Source organism: Protopterus annectens, chromosome 16.part0 (assembly GCF_019279795.1).
Source record: "Protopterus annectens isolate FY-2018-M chromosome 16.part0, PAN1.0, whole genome shotgun sequence".
In the NCBI taxonomy this organism is placed as follows: Eukaryota; Metazoa; Chordata; order Ceratodontiformes; family Protopteridae; genus Protopterus; species Protopterus annectens.
Window position 1 is genome coordinate 406,249,132 of NC_056750.1, and position 21,186 is coordinate 406,270,317.

The following is a 21,186-nucleotide window of genomic DNA, read 5'->3' on the forward strand; positions in this document are numbered from 1 at the left end:
AGCTCAACTGGGAGTATTCAGGAACTATTCTATGGCTAACTTCCTGCTATTAAGTGAGGACCTGGCAAAATTTCAAGCCCCTATAAACGCTGAGAACACTTCTGCCTATGCAGAACTGTTCACAAAAAACCCTGTACAAGCATATTAATAGCTGCATAGAGGCAGCTCTACCCACCAGGAAGAAGTACAGAACTAACTCAAAAAAACAAGTCACCCTGGTGGAATCAAAAAATCAATCGGTTGTATAACAGGAGGAAGACAATCATGGCAAAAATTAGGAGGTGCAGCACCCAGAAGGATAAAAGCATTCTCATCAAACTAAACAAACAACTCAAGAGGACAAGTAAAGTCTACCAAAGTCAAATTTGAGGTAGGTTTGGCCTCCAAGGCCAAGCACAACCATAAAGCATTCTTTAGCTATGTCCGCAACCTCAAAGGCAATACACAGTTGTGTGCAGAGCTGATTGTAAATGAAGCCACTTATACTGAGCCAGAAGATATAGGAAACTTCCTGTTTGATAAATTCGGCTTCAACTTTACTTCTCTCTCCCCCTCAACCTTCCCTCAGGAAATATAATCACATATAACTCCCCTACTATCATTACAGAACAGGTCTTTAATGCCATCTCTAAGACCAAAAACACTGCATCAATGGGCCCAGACAATATCCCAGGATGCCTTCTAAATAGCATGAAACATGACCTATCAGGGCCTCTGGAATTACTATTTAACTGTAGCCTCCAAACAGGCTTTGTGCCTCATGAATGGCGAAAGGCAATAGTCATCCCTCTGCACAAACATGGGCCATCTACAGACCCCGGAAACTACAGACCCATAAGTCTCACTAGTCTTGTATGTAAAGCCATGGAAAGAATTATCATGGATATGATCAATAGAGATGTAGTAAACCACCAGACACTGGACCCAACCCAGTTTGGTTTTGGTTTTGTCAAGGGCAGATCATGCCTACTCAACATGGTGGACTTCTTTGAGAAGGTCACCAAAGCAATGGATGAGGGCAAAATTGTTCACACTACCTACCTCGACCTGGCCAAGGCATTTGACAGAATACCCCACTAGGGCATTGTTGTCAAACTCAAGAGGCTGGGTACAAACCCATATGTCACCCAGTGGATAGCCAACTGGCTCACACCCAGCACACAGGAAGTTAGAAATGGACACAGGAAGTTAGAAATGGGGAGTCCACTGCTACAAAGAGGCCAGTCACAAGTGGAGTCTTTCGCTGATCAGTCCTTGGACCGCACCTTTTTGGCATCTACTTCTCGGAAGTCAAGGCCAATGTCAGTGGTCTCTGGCTGACTAAATTTGCAGATGATTGCAAATTAGGAGCAGTCATTGAATCTCACACTGATACAAATGTTTTCCAGGAGGGGCAGACACAGACAAATAACTGATGTCAGAGCCATGGACTAAAACTAAATGCCAAGAAATTCATACTAGTATCCTTTGCGACATCATCTATCCTTGTTAACTATCATATTGAGAACACACCCCTTAGATTTTACCGAGTAGTCAGGGACTTAGGGACACACACAGATAGTAATCTAGCCTTTGATCATCACGTGTCTACAGTGGTGAGGAAACCATTCTATACTGCACAACTTATAAACAAAGGTATGGCATCTATGTCCAAGGACATCATTGTTCCACTGTATACAGCATTCATCAGACCTGTCATTGAGTACACTGCACCCTTTGGCAAGTACGCATATCCAAGAACTAAATCGTCCACAGAGGTTCCTCACTAAATGAATACAGGGCATAAGTAATATGTCCTATGCAGACCACCTCAAGGCCCTATCCCTGTATTCTCTTACATGCTTTTGAGGGGAGATCTATGCCTGGCATACAGGACATTGTCAGACCCCACTCTGATGTACATCCTGCATATCCACAAAACAAACAGTAGCAGAATTACCCATTCTAAAGGCTTAAACCTTGCCTGTGATATAAATACAACCTGCTGGACAGATAGGTATGTATCCCAGAGACTACCCTCTCTATGGAACAGGCTCCCTATCCATGTGAAACATAGTTCCTCCCTAACCCAATTCAAGTGCAACTTGGTCAATTGGATGGGAAAACGGAAATTCATCCCTGGTTTGGCACCTATGTCTCTAATGCAAACAGGTAACCTGTAAATGGTTCATCTTCAAGGCCCATGCTTACACTTATCAAGGGTATCAGAACTTGTCAAAGATTTGGGATACATGGCTAGGCTTAAAAAGGCCCTTGTGATTGTTAGCCTAGTAAACACCTATGAACTATATTCCTGGTACTATAATGCAGCATGTTTGTCTTTTCCTGGTTAGGGGTCGCCACATTGGAACTCCAGTCCGCTAATGATTGGCAGTAGATTTTTATGGTGCTGAGTTTCCAGCCTGACGCCCAATCTTCAGTGAAGGCACACCCATTCACGCATGTCTTTCGGAGGCCCCTCGACCACGGGGAGGACATGCAGACTCCACCCAGAAGGCATTCCAGCTGAGAATCAAACAGGAGGACCTCTTGCTGTGAGGCAAAAACGCTACCGCTGCACCACCGTGGCTTGGTACTATAATCCAGCATAATCACAAAATCATTTTAACATTTGTAAATAATAGGGTATCAGTTTCTTAAATACTGTGATAATTATTCCTCAAATATTACTCCAAAAGTGGACTCAGAATCCTATAAAATATATTGAACCAAACTGAGTATGTTTGTCTCTAATCAGAATGAGACTTAATTTCAGCAGCCATTATACAACTCAAACTAAAGAGTTATTATGCACATCACATATTAAAACCAGCCAGTCGTGCAAAAACCAAATCTAATTTAAATATATGTAAAATTAGCTTCTGTCACATTGGATGCTCAGGCCTTTGTATAACCCATTTCTCAGGAGCTAGGGGTAAACACCTTGCACAGTAATGATGTCAGAAATAATCATATAAGGCTTCAGTGGGATTTGCTTTAAATGGTTTTGTGTGCCAATGTGTTTTCTTAAACCAGAAATGTTTCAGAGAATTTAAAGTTACAATGATGGTGGCTGTTACGGCCCATGTCTCTGCTAACTTTCTACTAGATAAGTTAGAGAATACGCCATTATATAGTTATGATTTTAAGGGTGACTCGTGTGACTAGTATTTTATAATGATCACTTTTAAATGTGGGATGACACTGAAAAAAGGTTTCATCAACTTGTGCGTTATATCAATCCAAACAGTGATTTTTTTTTTATTTTTACATTTTACTTGTAACTAGAATAAAGAGATTGTTTTTAGGTATTCAGTTAAATGTTTCCAGTTGACATCCACTACCTTCATGGAGAAGACATTTATTATCTACGTGTTAGCTGTGAGCACCCGCAACACATGAAAGACAAATGTCACCAGTGATCAAGCTATAATGTTACCCAACTTGAGCTTTTCAGCAACATATTTTTAGATTAATTAAATTTGTTTTTTTAGAAACTGAGATACCTGGAAGATTTTACTGATGGAGGGTCCAAAGAACTGACAAATGACAGATGAAACATATTTGACCTATTTTTGAATGATACATTAAAGGGTGAGACACATTATAGACAAGAAACAAAAACAGGTTTCAACACTACCATGGTTACTCCATTTTCCATTGATGCCTCTAAATTAGAAAAATATAGTGGAAAATTGGAAAAAAATATTAGTGCAACTCCAACCTCACAAAAATAACTGGAAATATATTTATCGTTGGCTTTAAAAGATGGAGTAATTTAAAAAGTTTGTTGGAAAACAAAAGCAGAAATTACGTAACACTAGTGAAAGGACTGGTATTTTAGAAAGCATGTAGATGCATTACAGATGGAACTGAACTAATGCTTACTAAAACCAAAGACTTTCAAAGCATTATGTTACACATTTGCAATTTCCTATGGTTCTATACTTAATCATTGTTGCAACTGCAAGGCTTTCTATGTGGGGAAGACTTTTAGAAAGATTCTCTAGTGAGTAAATAAGCATAGTGATGTCATTAGGTCCAAATATAAGCATCTGTTTAGTGTGTGTAGACTCCAGAAAATGTTATTTTTTATGCGGCTGATTTTCTAAAAGATGGTGAAAGAAGTAGTGCCTTAGACTTTTTTTTTTATTGGGAAAAATGGAGTTGGTGTGGCAACTATGGATAGATAGATGATTGTAACTACAAAAATTTAAATAAAAGCACAAAGATCAATTGTGTTTTAAAGTTCAGGCACTCTTTTAGATGCAGTTTATTTTCATCAGCATTATGGAGTTTAATCAGCTAATCTCTTTGAACGCATGTGTCCCTTTTCTGGTGTGATCCAAGATTAAAGTCTGGTCAAGAGACTTACTCAGAGTTGCACATTAGGCAAAATGGATATGAAAGGAATCAAGCCATGTACCCTTGACTACAGGCAACAGCCCATTATAGGCTCAGAGCCTTAATCCTCTGCACTAACTGCTGCACAATTTTTATTATATTTATGGTATATTTATAATTAAAACTTAAACTGCATTTGCTTTTACTTGTTTTTAATGAGTGATCTTTATAGCATATGTATAAATAAGATAAATGTTATTTGTGTAAAGGTTACTATTATGAAAACACATTCTACTTGAAGACAAAATAACTTAGTGTATTTTTAGTAAATGTTTGGTTCAACACATTTTAGCAGGCCCAGAGTCCACTTTTGAAGTGATATTTGTGGAGAGGTTTGGAATGTTGTCACTTGTCACCAAGACAATTTGGGGTTTCAAATCATACATTAATGTTACTAATAACATGCCATAATTGATAGTAAGGCATTATTAAGACTGTATGTATGTCTCTTTTTTTAGTAAGAGGAATCAGGGCATCAGTACTGAACTGACCTCTTACACCTCTATCACTCAGCCTGTCTAGTCAAAAACTGAACAAGATAAAGTTACTGGAGCTATCTTTGTTTGTCTTAAGAGGACATAAACTGTCAGAAACCGCTTTCTCCATGGAAGTGGTACAGTGAGAACTAGCTTAAAAACAAAACTTTGCACGTCACTAGATCTTAACTAGACTAAGGATTTTGAAGCTATATGGAAGTGTCTTTGTAAAAATAATATATCAATCAGTACACAAAAAAAAAAAAACAGTGATGCCACTTGGCACCTCTATTAAACTAAGTGATATCCCTAACTTCAGCATTACAGACCCTCTAAGTACCCCTCTTGCTACCAACACTCAACAAAGTAACCTAGAGCTAATCTTGGAACAAAACTATGCCGGCAGCTGGCTCAGAGGATTAAGGCTGTGAGCACTACTACTTCTGGCACAAGGTTTGATTCCCTCAGACCATGTGTGCCAATGAGCAAGTCACTCTGCTGGACAGTGTTTGGGGCAACTGTAAATTTGGGACAGGTTCCTCTTTGCTACTCTGGACAGCAAGCTTAGTAGCTACCCATGAAACCTATCATAGTGGTAAGGATGCTGTCAGTGAAATATGCATAAGTGAAATTTCTTAGTTGAGATATACTTTAGTGGAGTTTGTTTTGATGAACTGTACAGCTCTTATAAAGTTGAGATACCAGTGTTTTCATGAATCTAACTTATTAAATGAAAAAGTACCATTTTAATTTATTTAATGCAGAGACAAAGAAAATGAATGCATCATTATGTAACTACACAAGACATTTACAATAAATAGTCTTACACAAATGCATTGAACATTGAGCTTAGAAACCTACTCTAATGTCTACGTCTATAAATACTAAGCAGATATTGTTATAAAAATCCAGTCTCTCATATAATGCAATTAATGAGGCTGTCTTTGTCTTAGGAAACTATCTGCCTTGGAGGAGACTAATAAAACAGTTCAGCATTCATCTGCACAGTAAGTAGCAGAAATACCTTAATAGTTTAAACATATGTCACAAAGTGTTTATGAGTAGTAAAAAATACAGTTTTTGAAACTCCCATTATAACTTTAGTATTTTCTTAGAAAGATAATAATGTATGTCTCAGATTTTTCTTTTTATTGGTCATTTATTTGTCCTCTTCAGATTTCACTGTGGCCTATAGTAGAATTGTTTTCAAGAGGTCTGTGGAGCTCTTCTATCTGCCTCTTATGATTGGCGAGTCTTCATTCTACGTTCTAGTTAAAAGTGTTCATGTTAGCTCACATTTTACAAAATTAAACGGCAGTGATTAAAAGTATGCATGTTAGTTTTATAAAACAGTTTATATTACTGTGATTGCTCAGAAGATAGGCAGTGATTACTACATAAATGTTTTCCCTAGGTTTACTGACTGGTTAATTTTCGAAATACTGAAAAATAATGAGTGACAGCACGGCTGTACAGATTCCATCTTTAAAAGCCAAAGTGTGTTGATCTAGGGGAATATATACATTACAGATATAAATACAGTGGGGCACATCAGCTGTATAAACTTTAATAATAATGCTGGCATCATAGTAGAAATATCATATATAACCACAGCGCTTACATTTGACTTAGTTCAGTAGCTTTTAAATCAGAGGCGGAACCAGATGGCCAAGTGAATTAATTCTTTCTGGCTAGGAAGAGTAATGTTTAATGTCTTAACAGCGCTGATGATTTCAGTCAGTACATATCAGGTGACATAGGTATGGCTTTTTACCGATACACTCACAGTAATTTCTGTTTTCTTTTTTCTTTCTTTCTTTTATTTCATCCTTCATTATTATTTATTTTACTGAGCTTTTGCTAACCAGAAAGGCATACTAAACATAAAATGTGTCTTTTTTTCCAAATGTGACTACTAAACACACAGGACTATCAAGAAAATGCAAAACAAAACATAGATCAGCAGTGTAAACCAGAGGCAGTGTGGAAACAGACTGTTCTACTACAAAAAGGAACGCAAACAGTGATAATAATTACAGCAACTATTTTTTTTCAAAATATAATAAAATATCTGCTAATGGATAAAATCAAAAGAAACTGAAGCAGAGTACTGTAATTTGTGCAACAATAAAACAAGTCCATAGAATGAATAAAATAATGCATGACTTAATTCAAATATACAGAAGAGATGAAAATGATCAGCCTCAGAACAATTTGAAGCATCATCATGGAAACATAAATTTAAGTTATCGACAAAAATGTGAAGTATCAGCCCATGAGGTCAAATGCAACAAATGGTGATTGATAACACATCTATCAGAATAAAACATAGAGGCAAGCAGAGATGAACCCCTCAGGGCAGTAATATAGGGCATATAAATGGCATAATACCATGCACATAGTGCAGCAAAAAAGTCGTCTTGGAAAAGAGGAATGGATAATATGAGTAACAGAATTTGGTCAGAAAAAACAACTGAGGGGTGAAGCTTTGTGGTACTTCATTAAGCTGTCTGCTTTCTTCATCTGCTCCATATTTTTCCATTTCGAAGATCATGTGCAAAGGTGTTTTCTTTATCATTTTTGAAGTAATTATGATCACATCATGTAAAGGCAGTTTTCTGATTCTGAGGTATGTAGTGATTACTTTAGTTTCTCCATAAGCTAGTGTCTGTGTTTCTTGTACGGTGAGCAGCTATCCGGTATTTCTTTATGTGGACCTGCTTTTTGACGATGCAATAAGGAGAATAAACAGCTTGCAGTAGACAGGCATGTTTTCTGAAATCTGCAGTAGATTTCACCACACAAAGTGACAGACTGCAAAACAGTCAGTCACTTACTCAGGCAATAAGACAATAACCCAACAAATCACTAAATTTATTTATAGTCCAATAAAAAGTAACAAAACAGAATTTAAAAGGTTAAGATTCCTAGTAAAGTGTACAGAGCTTGGCATAGAGTGTAATAATGCAGATATAACACTGCGATGCATAGTTGCAGTATTATATCTGCATTATTACACTGCAGACACAGCACTGTAATGCAATGCATACTGGTCTAGCATGAGATAATCCCTTTTAAGAAGCAAACTAAGGATAAGTGAATTATTGCAACAACAGCCTACAGTAATGCATGTTAGCATATTTGTGGGTGTTATACATTGACTGGGTTAGTGCTAGAATGAAAATTGTCATAGAACTTAATGAACTACTTAGCAAGGCACAAGCTCCAATTGTATGTGGGACTAGGCACTGGAGGCAGTATCCGGTGGCAAGCCAGATAGCCTGCAGTACCAAGTTTGACATACAGGCGGAGCTGTACTGCAGGCCTCAAGGGTTTGGGGAATAAGTATGAGACCACACATGCATAGTTCAATGTAGTTTAAGCCATCCTTCAAATACTTGCTGGGACAGCTTCCAGTGTTCTGTTTTCAAACATAAATATAACTGTGAGAGCTACTTTTGGCCCCACAAGCCCATCATAGAGGAGGAGAATGCAGACATACCTCTCAAGTGTACCTCATTACAAGGAACGTACCTCATCTGGGGTCTTAAAAAGTTCATGTTCCTCAAAGTTCCACACTGAAAGACTCTGACACACATTCAGTGTTAGGAATTTGTTTAAGTGAAATCCATTGTAAATAGAAATTAATCATATTAATTCATTAAAATATCTTCTTTATAAGTAAAACCAGCATATTTTAACTATCCTATGACCTTCCTAGTTGAAGTTGTTAGCAAGCCATTAGTAAGTGTTCCACATTTTGCCCATTTGTTCCACATTATGAGGGCTAGTATTCCTCATTTTGGACATGGAAGGTTGAGCGCTATGAATGCAGATATGATGGCCATGCTGCCATCTTCTAGTGGACCTCCTGCAAAGGACAGTGAACATTGGACAGCCTCATAGACATGGAGTTCCACCTGTATGTTAGACCTCCATCTCTGTCAACAATACTAGATATGACATACAGGTGGGAGTGCTACACCTGCCAAGTCCTCAGGATAGGTAAACATATTTGCAGGTATGGAATGTTACATAATTTCAGTGCCTATTCCTGGCATAGCAGAACTCCCTTCAATTTAGTGCCTAGAGGATAGTGAAGTACTCACAGTTTGTCCCCCTTATGTCATCATTAGAAGGTACAAATAGATAACACAGTATTAGGAAGCAAATGGACAGATGGCTCAATGTACACTGCATACAAACACAATTTTTTAAAACTTAAATATAAATCCACCAATGCAACTAAAGTAAAAAAAAAAAAAAAAAAAAGACGTTTCATAGTCAGAAATCCCACTTTATATTATGAGCGCACAATTGCAACAAAATGACATTGTAAAAAAAATCTTTGCATATAATCTTTAAAGTTCTTATTTGTGCATTAGCCCATATTTCTCAGTGACTTTTTAATTCCAGTAGAAGCTTAAGTTGTCTTTTTGGAAACTGCATCATCAAATTTGGATAATAATGAGAAAAACGGTTTATCATCATATTTGTGAATGTCATTTAGATGAAAGCAACAATTTCCAACAAATATTGTCGGAAATCAAAACACAGAGCAACCAAAATATCGAACGGAGCATTTCAGCAATGTCGAATATCAACTTTGCTGAAATGCTCACATCTGCCCACAACTAACAATAATGTTTGCAGGGGGGCAAGCCACCCTGCACCCCCCACACCCCCCCCCCCACTTATATATACAAACTCCGAGCTCGCACTAGAGTGAGGGTAAGGATATATTTCCTAATCCCCACTATAGTGCAATCTACACCGCAATGTTGAAGCTGACATAAGTGGCTGCTCGCTCATGTCAGCTTTGACAATGGGTGATCGAACTCTCAGTTCGAGAAAATGATTTTCGCACATATTCGATCGCCTAAATGACAATCAAATATGTGATAGTAAACTGAGAAAAACGTGTTGAAACCAACACAGCTGTGCAGGAGCAGTTGCCTAAAGTTACATGTTCTGTTAGTGATGACGGAAAATGTCAGCAAGTGATGAAGACTAATTCAGGCAGCGGGGGGACTGATGGGACTACAGAAGCAGTAACTCGTCTGATGAAACTGGTGTTTTGACTCCATATAATAATGTGAAGCTACCAGAACCCTTCAATAATGATTCCAGTGAGTTTTTGAAGGAGCATTATGAAGCTGTGCTGTATTTGGAGCAGTTAGTAGCTGATGTGTGAAATAAGATGGCAGAATTAGGCAATCATTATTTATACTGAAAACAAAAATTTAGTTAGTTAGCTTGGAAGATAAGGCACAGTAACAATTTGAGGAAGAATGGTTATGATTGTCTTGAATTCCTCACTGCCTGAAGTATCCATGACAACTCAGTCAGCTCAATTTATGAACAAAATTATAGACACATGTATAACGATGCAGGCTTCAGAATTGTGTGTCACGAAGCATACTATTATACCTCGGTGCTCTGATATGGCTGTAGTACTCCACCACAAGACTAGGCACATCACTGCAGTGCTATACCATGGCACTATTCTGAACATATGCCTTATGCAGAAGTATTCAGATCACACGCTTCACTTCTCCTTGAAGTGCAAGGTCCATGCCAATATTCATGGACAGAGTAGTGCACACTAGTAAGGATTCACAGAGGGTGGAACAAACTGGCTTAATTAGCAAAACATTCACACCAACTTGTTCTTGTTACTATAACAAAAAGTATCAGTGCCATTTTGTACAATACCATTTTCAACCATAAAAAATAGCACTTTTCAATGGCACACAACTTTAATAATTTCTTCTACAGTCTTGGCAAAAGATCACCTTCAACAGAAATAATATATATTATAAAGCAGACAGAATACATACAGAACCCTCCCTCCCACAGTAGATACAAGCAGCCAGTAAAAGACAACTGAATTAGACTACAACAGACCAATTCAATTCCCAATTAATACTAAATGGATGTTGTGTATATTACTGTAAATTAAAACACATTTCTTTAAAATGCAAAATATTCTTAATACTTTCATCTATCCTATATGCATGCACGATTCCTGCCTTAATGTTTCTAAAATCACCATTTTGACAATTTAAGAATGTTCTGTCAACAGACTTTTTAAGTTCTTATATTAATGTCCCTACAGTGTTCTTTTAACCTAAAGGAAATATTTACTTCAGTTTCCCCAAAATAGCTCTGCGCCACATTAACAATGAACAGCATACACAACATTATTACTGCAACGATTAATATTGCACAATCTGGTCTTATTATTATTAAATTAAAAAAAATAACCTAACAACATAAATTTGGTAAGGGTAGACAATCTGGAAGTGAAAACATGTCATTAACTACAAAGAAGTTTGAAAAGAAACGGTCTGAGAAATGGCTGTTAAGCAACATCAAGTTAAACTGCTGGAAAGAGACAGGGTAATGGAAAATGGATGGAAATTTTGCAGATTGTTCTTAGTTAATGAGATAACTAAAATTATGCAGTTCCAGCAGTGACAATGTTAAAATAAATTGTCTATTCTCAACTGCAAACTTGAAGTGAACATGAGAAGTAACAGTTGTGCATTTTGTGTAGCACATTGACCTTGTTGAACATAAAAAAGAAGGTTATCAGACAAATATGGGAGTCTTTATTTACTATGCAACCAGTCATTTGAAACATTTTGACAGGGGCAGAAGAATATCAAGGTCTATAACTGGACTGTAACATTGGGTCAGTTTTCTTGAAGACTACAGTGGGCTTTTTTACCTTCCAAGAGAATGTTGACATGCCATTAACAAGTGAAAGGTAAAAGATGAAAGTTATATGAAGCAAATGTAAGTAGACAGGACCTTTGATTATGTACACTGGGGGCAGTATCTTCCTGACAAATATAATGATACTAACAGATTGATACTGTGTTGAGCATATCAATGGCTATGGCATTAAACTGTGTACCTACTGGCAAGCATACTAAAATATATTTGTCACTCACTGAAGCATCTTTGCTTTACAATTAATTTCATTTCCAGTCATAATCCTCATGTTAACATTGAAAGTGATTTTGCAAAAAAATAAACAAAGATTATAATGTAAAAGAAAAAATGTTCCAAACACTAAAACAAAGGAGAAGCCAAAATCCAATGAAAATCCAAGTAAGAATCCAAATAAAGTTCCACAGAAACCTTTATTGCATAGGCAAGTGCTTTTGCAACCTCTCCTGGTTGCTTCCTCAGACCAAAACAAACATGTTTAAAAACAATCCCCTTTTTATAATACACATCACACAAGACCCACCAATCCCCGTGGAGAATACAAGACTCCAATGCTTTCTAGATTCAAAGAGATACATACTCTTAAATCAGATAAAAACATATATGTAGAAAATGCATCTAAAAATACATGTATAAAAAACACATAAAAAGTGTATATAAAAAATATATAAAAATGTGTGTAAAAAGCCTAAAAACACTGTAAAGCATGCTTGCATGTCCTGTTTGAAACATAACCCTAATTCCAGAGCACAGCAGATTGCTTCATACTACTTTCTTCCTAAATTTCCTGTTCTTCAGAACAGGTTTAAGGGATATATAATCATTCAGCCCTGGTGATTTATGTGCAGCCAGTGTCAAAATCCATCTAAGTTCTTTCTGTTCAGTTCTATTACTTAAATCCCCACCTCTCATATTTTCTACTAAATTGTCTATAGTGCAGAAATTAAAATAATGGTTCTCCCCCTGCTGCAACATATGCTTGGCTATTGCACTATGTTCCTGCCCTCTCCTAAAACAGTAGAAGTGATCCCGTATCCATTCTCTGAGGCGTCTGTTGGTTTTCCCAACATAGAATGCGTCACAGCATACACAGTGGGCTAAATATATCACATCCTTAGTTTGACAGTCCCCCATGGCAATAAATTTATATGATTTCCATGTTATGGGGTGTAAAAATAATCTGTTGGTTTCAATGTACTGACAGAATGCACACTTGTTGCATCTCACTGTCCCATAGGTCACCAGAGGGGGATGTTCCATCCTTTCTTTATAGCAGAGCATTCCTCTGAGTAATTTACTGTTTTTATATGTAAACTTCGGCCTATCACCTACTATCTTACTGACCTGATCATCTGTACCTAGAATATGCCAATTCCTATACAGTATATTCTTAATCAGATGTGTATCTGTTGAATGTGTCATGTTACAGCTCAAAACGTGTGTGCTACCTGTCCTTTTCTCAGAGGTCAGATTATCTCTAGCTGGACTGGATAAGTATGGTTTCCCTATAGTGTCTCTCTGACTTTTGGCTGTTTGACAAGCCTCCTCTATCTTTTTTTTTGGGGTAACCTCTCACTGCAAACTCATCCCTCAAAGTTGCCAAACTGGTCTCAAAATCCTGGTTCCTGGCATGTAACCTAGACATGCGCACAGCCTGATTCTTAACAACATTCTTAAAGATGTGGGGTGGATGCATACTTGTATGGTGAACATAACTGTTATGGTAACATTCTTTCCTATGCAGGCTAGTTTATATCTTTCCAGTTGTTGTTGTTTCCCTTATTACTTTCAGATCCAAGAAGTCAACGCTAGTCCTAGAACTATTAACAGTAAAGTTCAAAAATTCCGTACTATTATTCAGATGTTCAGTAAACTCATGTAACCTTTCTTCAGTATCACCCCATAGAAGAAATAAATCATCCACAAAATGCTGGAAAAATAATATAGTCCTACTGAAATCATTATTCATCATGAAGTATTGTTCCCACTGGGCCATTACTATGTTTGCATAACTGTTAGCTGTTGGGGTCCCCATGGCCACCCCTGATGTTTGCAAAAAATACCTTGCTTCAAATGTGAAAACATTAAATTCTAAAATTAATTCAAGTAGGAAGCAAATTAAATCAATCTTTTCTACAGCTATTGTGGCATCTTTCATCAAGAACTCCCTTACATAGCATATTCCTACCTCATTGGGAATGCTGGTGAAAAGGGATACTACATCCAAGGTAACCAAAAGTTCTTTCCAAGTTGCCTTGTAGCTGCTTAGAAAGGCATAAAAATATTTAAAAAAATGCTCAGAATCTCTCAATATTGAACAATGTTTAGAAATCATGGGTCTCAATTGCTTTTCCAGATAAACAGATGCTGGCTCAGTAATCCATCCAGATCCTGAAACGATGGGTCTGAATGGTGGTCTCAGTTTATTCTTATGGACCTTAGGAAGTCCATTAAAACTGGGAATAACAGGTACGTCAATAATAAAATATTTATACAGACATTCAGGTATAGCATGCTCTAAATAGCAATTCTCAATTTGCAGTTTATAGTTCTCAATTATTGATTTTACCTCTGTTACTTCAAGTAATTTATATGTATTCTCACAATCCAACATATTATTCAAGGTTCTGAATAGAACAATTTGTCCATCACTACTATCTGGTGCCCTTTGTCAGCAGGCTTAATAATTATATCCCCATCATTACGAAGCCAAGTCAATGCTCGTCTCTCATTTAACATCATGTTGTAAAACCTCTTATCTCTGCAGTCGGATCTAAGAGCAGTATATAAGTCATTCTCACATGCTTTAATAAACACTCCAACACTCAGTGGTAGAGTGGGTGTAAAAATACTTGGTGTTTTAAAAGGATCAACATCCAGATTTTCAGTACTTACATAATATATCATTTTCAGGGAAACATTACATGCAAACAATCTCAGTTCAATCAACACACTTGGTAAATCCGCTTGCACGGAGGGTATGAAGCTCAAGCCCTTGTTTAACACTTTCACCTCATCTTCATCTAGTTGCCGCATGGAAATATTGCAAACTAGGTTGTTTGCCACATTTTTTTCAGTGTCTGTACCTGTCCTTCCCCTGTCGAGTGTTTCCTTTTGAATTTTCTGCCCTCTGTTTCAACTTCCAGGGCACTCTTTGAGCGTACATGAAAAGGGAGGGGTAAAGCCGGGAACGATCGTTCATGGTTAATGGATGATTCCACACCCCCCACTGTAGTTTCTTTATTGGTTGTGACCTCCTTCCGTCTCACCACTTGTTCAGAATCTGGAATAAGTGGTGTATTGTCGGAGCCATTCACTCGTCTTTCAGTATGTTTAACTGTAGTAATGTCAAGGGAGTTGGTAAACCCATCAGTAGTCGAAGTGGATGCAGTCACTACCAAACTTCCAACATTCTGCTGTGGCATGGTGAGCCGCTGCTCTTTACCATTCATGACGTTATTGTTAATGCTTTTTACAGCATCCTTTTCAGCATGGGCTATGTCTGCTCTAGGTTCCCTGGGCCACGAGAAGACATTCCCTTTCTGAAAATCAGTTAAATTCCTCTAACTTTTTCTGCTTCGTCTGTAATAATCTCCATTCATAGGAGCTGACTTGATCTGTCAATTCAGACAAATGGGAATCTATAAAACTGTCATGAGAATTTTTATTCAGCAATTCTTGCCTTTGTTTTATTTCATGACAGACAAAAGTCTATAATCAACTGCATGTATTTAATGCTAGTGTCAATATTTATCTGCTGCCATTTCACTAGCAGTTCTGGATAAAGAGTACCATATGAGGGCATACTCGTAAACCCCTGGGTACTACTTTAAATTTAACACTGGCTTTCATGTGAAATCTCTGAAGCTGCAGTCTTTTCAGTCTATATAAATCATTCTCTAGTGCTCGTAACTATTGCCTCACATCAATCCGTTCCTGATTATCATCCTTGTCATATTCTGAGATGGAAACTCACCAGTTAGTAATGGATTTGAATCCAATTTCAATAGTTGTAGAAAGCTTTGACAGCTCACATCCCCATCAGTCCTATCGACAAACAATTGAGCGCCAACATATTCTCCTTCTGCCATGGGGATTGTTTTTAAGCATGTTTGTTTTGGTCACAGGAAGCATCCAGGAGAGGTTGCGAAAGCACTTACCTATGCAATAAAGGTTTCTGTGTAACTTTATTTGGATTATTACCTGGATTTTCATTGGATTTTGGCTTCTCCTTGGTTTTAGTGTTTTGGAACATTTTTTCTTTTTCTTTTACTTTGGACTTTTGTGTTTGTTCCATCACTCAGCAAACAGGGCTTTTCCTTTTTCATTATTAAAGATTATAATGTGTTAAAACAATATCCAAAAATACTTAAATCATATACCATATATGTACATGTCAAGCATCAAGTACTCAACAGTGAAAAAGTATAATTTAATATTTTTGAGTGCTTTTGTTCAAATTTTTCACACAATCATCAAAAAAAACAGAAGATGTTTTCACATTAATTTAAACATCAATCACATAACAATCACGTTCATTAAATCATTTTGGGCAAGAATGCATGAAGGTATGATAGTAAGTTTTATCAAAAACCTAATTTTACAAATAAATATGAAAATAAATGTTATAAAAGGAGAACTAGTGAAAGTTTCAAGACCAAGTTCAAAACAAGATGATTTTATAGAGGAAATTCATTTTCTGGTGGAATTAATCATTGACATATGATATAAACCTGATTTACTATTTGATTTGGTAGATGAAGTTATTAAGAAAAGGGAAAGCCATTTAATGCCAATTCTAAGAGGAGGTTTAACATAAAAGGTTAACAATAAACAAGTTAGTTCAAACAGGATAAGCTTTAGTGTATCTATGAGCTAGGACAGTAACAAAAGTAAAAACATAATAATTGATGACTGGAAGATTATACTGGGAAATTTGATCTGGGGAACATTGTAGGAGATGTCCCTCAGTTCATCTACAAGAAGCAAGTGATTTTTTAGAACTTAGTTGAACATAATGATAATGACACGAATAGTTATGAAGAAATTTCTGTAGGTTTGCAAGCTTGTAAGCAGTGTAAAGTGTGTAAATACATTAATGAGGTAATATTTTCTCTCTCCAGTACAATCCAAAAATATTTTATATCAAAAAGCAGTACATATATATTTGTGTGTATATAGTTCATTGTTGCACTTGCTTCTGTTTTATATAGGTAAGACGAAGATAAAATTTTGGGAACGTATCAAAAAAAAAAAATCTGGCCGACATAAAAAAAATACATACTTTAAAAATGGTTTGGCTAAGGATGGCATATCATATGAATTTCAACAAGTTCGGTTTTAGTGTTTTGGATCACATCCCTCAAACCTTATGGGGTGGAAACTTAAATAATGCCTTAAAATGAAAAGAAATGACAATTACGATTAAGGGACTCTTCCAGGTTTAATTGAAATGGTTATTATTAAATGTTAATATTTAAATGTTATTATTTAAAGCTTCTCTCAGAAAATGATAGCATGTCCTGGAGAGTTTTTCAAAAGTATGTTACTGTTTCTTTAAATATTTTTATTGTTAGTCTGATTGTGAATGACCTATTGAACATGTGTATGTCACATGAATGATATCTAAATTACTGTGAAAACATCTACTTTTTTCTGAAATGTGTATGAAAGATTTCAACGAAAGCACTCAAAATATTATATTATTAAATATTAAATTATACTTTTGCAATGTTGCGAGTATGGATGGTGTTTGTTTTTAGTATTACAGTGTATTATTTGATTTTTTTTAGTTCCAATTTTTACTCAGCTTTTCCTATAATCAGACCCACAAATTGATATTATGGTGGGTATTAGGCAATGATTTACAAACATCTGCAAAACATTTTGGGTAAGAAAAATCAACTTTAGAAAAACAGCTTCTTACTTACATTCTGGTGTAATTGTATTCTATATTATTAGATATATTGAATGTCAATGAAATGAGTGCCACTTGCCAGACCTAGATGACAACTTGTCTTTCTATAAAGTTGGGAACTGCTGTCAGCATATTATCATGGAAATTCAGGGCCTTTCCCTTAACTTATACAGTGAAACAATGTGGGGTTCAGTCTTTTGTGATGTCAAGGCAGAGGTTTTCAGCTGTAAAATTAATTCAGGGGGCTGTCCACATCAATAAAATAAAATGCAAAACTACATACTTTTTGCATCACAAAATGTAAAATCAGGTGTTGTATATGAATCGGAGGATATATCAAATGTCCAGAGTTTGCTACTTATACCCATTTCAGAAAGTGACCAATTCACTTTAGTAGGCATTTACTGCAAGGAATTACTCACAGAAGAAACAAGATTGTTTTTACCTTACTTCTGTTGATCTAAAGTATCATGTTATTTTATTTCCAGAATGAAATCTGAGTTGGGATCTACAGCAAGTCTACAAGCTTCTACACAGTATGTATCTTTTCATCATGTATATTCAGACTCCAACTATTATTAAGAACATTTTGTAACTGAAATAACCATAATACCTGAACATTTGGCACAGACTGGCAAGAGGATTTTGCAAGTTTTATGGAGAGTCTATGGCATTATTCATCAACCGTCATGCTACGACTAGTTAATGGCAATGACTCTAACTGGTTAGCTCTGCATATAACTTCACTGTAAACATGCACTGAAATGAGTCAGGCATTCAATATCATTGATGAAGTCAGTTCAGATAAGAAAAGCCACAGCACCTAAATTAATAGAACTTTAAGTCCTGCTGAAGCATGTGCTATCCTAAGCAGCCTACTGATTAAACAATGCAATTACACCAATGCTATGACACAAATACCCACTACGTAGAGCTGTACAGAGAATAATAAACACTGAAAAAGATTTGCAGTTCACACAGCTCATAAAACAAGTATGAACCATGCTGTCTTTCTTTTTCCTTCCAGGACCTTGCCAAATGGGTTGTATACCCTTATGCAGATGACCCACAGGTTTCAGAAGAATAGAAGCCAGGAATTCCTGGTCTATGAGACAGCCCTATAATCCATTCACTCCTGATTGGAAATCCCTATCAGACCATTATTTCCCAGCGAAAGTCACATGGAAGGCAGTGAGTCATGGGGGAATGCTAGTCCTTGGGAATGCAGTACCCTCTCCTATTGGGAGTAAACTCCTTCCCCTTGCATGCTAATCTGAGCTCACACTCTATACATCCCAAAGGGAAGCATACCTCTGCATGCCAATTTCTCCTTGTCTGCATGAAGCAAATTCACTAATGGCAGCACAGATTTTCCTGGCTTATTAGTCAACACCTAGTGCTCCTGCCAGATATCACCCTTGTGGCAAATCAGAATCACCTCCCCCCAAGGATGAGTTTGTGGAAATGGCCATTAATTTCTATCCTTTCCAGCCATTTTCTTTAATTACCAGACCCGCTAATCGAAGTTGGGTCACCTGCAACACGGTCAGGACCTTCTTCTTCTGTGCTACAGAGCTGGCTACAATGTTTATGTTTGGTCAGTACAAAGAATTTCTCTAAGATGTAATTTTGCCTCATGTCTGCACAAGCCCGGACACTTAATATTACCAAATGACATCTTACCTGACATGAGAGACTTCCATAGTAATGGCAACACATTATATATGTCACACATACTCTGGAACAATCTGCCTATCTATATCAAACAAAGCTCCTCATTAGCACTCTTCAAGAAAAATCTTGATGATTGGATGGGAGATAGGAAATTCACCCCAGGGATCACTTCTGTGGCTCTGCTTGATAGGGGCACAGGAAATAATTTTCTTGGGTGGCAAAAGCCAGGGAACCTTGTTGGCTAGGCTTATATAGGCCCCAGGGCCGATAGCCTAGTACATACCTGTGAACCTACGAACATCACATCACCTACCCAGCTCCACTTCTTTATACTCCTCCTCCTCTTCCTACTTAGTCCTACCATGTTACATATCTCCAGTAAATCAATACAAATTGTGTAGATGATATTTCAGTTGTCTCCTCTTTGTTGCTTATGTCCTGTATGATATACAGCATATTCCTTTATTTTCCATCAATGCAACCACTGCTCACGTTGCTGTGTTTATTTCAAAACAAATTATAATTTGTTTTTTCTACTTATTACTTCTGTATTACCTGTGATGAATTTACCTGGGCTGTGTCAGAAAATGGCCAACACTAGCCTAGCAAACAAACACATATACATACATAAATGGTGACTAGTCAGAGAGAAAAATCATCTAGATACAGAGACATATAAAAACTGGTACTCAACTCTGTGCCATACAAGTTACACACATGCATCAGTGTAATTTTGCTTCTTTTTGTTCTATGCGATGCACACAGTAGGTTACCCACTTGTAGCCTTGCAGTTTGCAGCTGCAATCGATACAGCACAGATGATCTGGCTTAAAACCCTAATAACATCCTCTCTAAAGTGTTGAGAGCAAAGGAGAGAAGAAAAATAAACAAATACCAGCTGAGTTAGTGACAGACAAAATAACACACACCTTAAAATGCAGTACATGCTATCCATCTTAGCTGTCAAACACATGCACAACCAGATGAACTGTTCTACAGTATTTTTGTTGTGGAAGGCAATCTACCACTGTTAAAACACGCACAAAAAAACACTCCACAAACCTCTTAACCCTAACTATAACTCTAACCCTAGAAAAGCTAATCTTACACATAATTCAATCATTATATCTATCTCAAAAACCTAATTCTAACCCAAAACCTAAATCTAAACGTAGAAAAGTAAAAAGATAAAAGGATATATTAAACTAACCATAACTCTTACCTAATCTCACTGCATCCCTAATCCTAACATGCATATACATTATATATATATATATATATATATATACACACACACACACACACACACACACACACACAAAATAACTAGAACCATAAACCTAACCTTTAAACTAGCCCTAACTGTAACTCTAAAGCTAAACCTAGCCCTGACCCTCACTGTGACTAAAACCAAAGGTTCTGTTTTAGCTTCAATCCAAATCTTAAATACAACCTTAAAAGTTATTGATGTGCACCAAGTATTACAGCAATGATATTCAAGCACATGACATTTTATTCAGTATAACATACTTGCAAATACAATTCCAAACTGCACACTAAAACATTACCTAGTCCCACTAAATATACAAAGCAGTAATAGTTCCAGCCTTCAGATACCAACTAATTCATACTGGTAACTAAGAAACCGAGAGTTACAAGCCAACTTCTGCTAGTTATGTAACTATAGTGCAAACAAAACACAACTGTGAAAATTACCAGGTACAGTTAGGGCCATCTTAACTTATTAGTAAATAAAAAAATAGACTACCGCCAGCCAAAGCAGTAATATAGTTTACAAGGGTCATTATTAAAATGTGGCACTACAGTCATTACGAAACTGCTGTTTGGGACTACAGTATCATACAAAAGAGATTAGATTTGAAAAAACTCATTTGTCATTAAAGCACAAATAGACCTAGCAAAAGGGTATGATGACACATTATACAGGCATAAATTATTAATTTTGCAAACTAAAGCAAGTCAGTATTGTTTTAAGAC

At 36.6% G+C, this 21,186-nt stretch overlaps 1 protein-coding gene across 4 annotated transcripts in view; it reads left to right on the forward strand.

Moving 5' to 3' along the window:
* LOC122790313 (keratin, type I cytoskeletal 18-like) overlaps positions 1 to 21,186 on the forward strand; it is a 508,415-nt gene that overhangs the window by 258,473 nt on the left and 228,756 nt on the right. For all 4 annotated transcript variants that reach the window (XM_044057831.1, XM_044057834.1, XM_044057833.1 and 1 more), the window contains exons 9-10: positions 5,813 to 5,866; positions 18,003 to 18,050. In XM_044057831.1, coding sequence (XP_043913766.1) covers positions 5,813 to 5,866; positions 18,003 to 18,050 — 102 coding nt within the window. The remainder of the gene's footprint in view (positions 1 to 5,812; positions 5,867 to 18,002; positions 18,051 to 21,186) is intronic.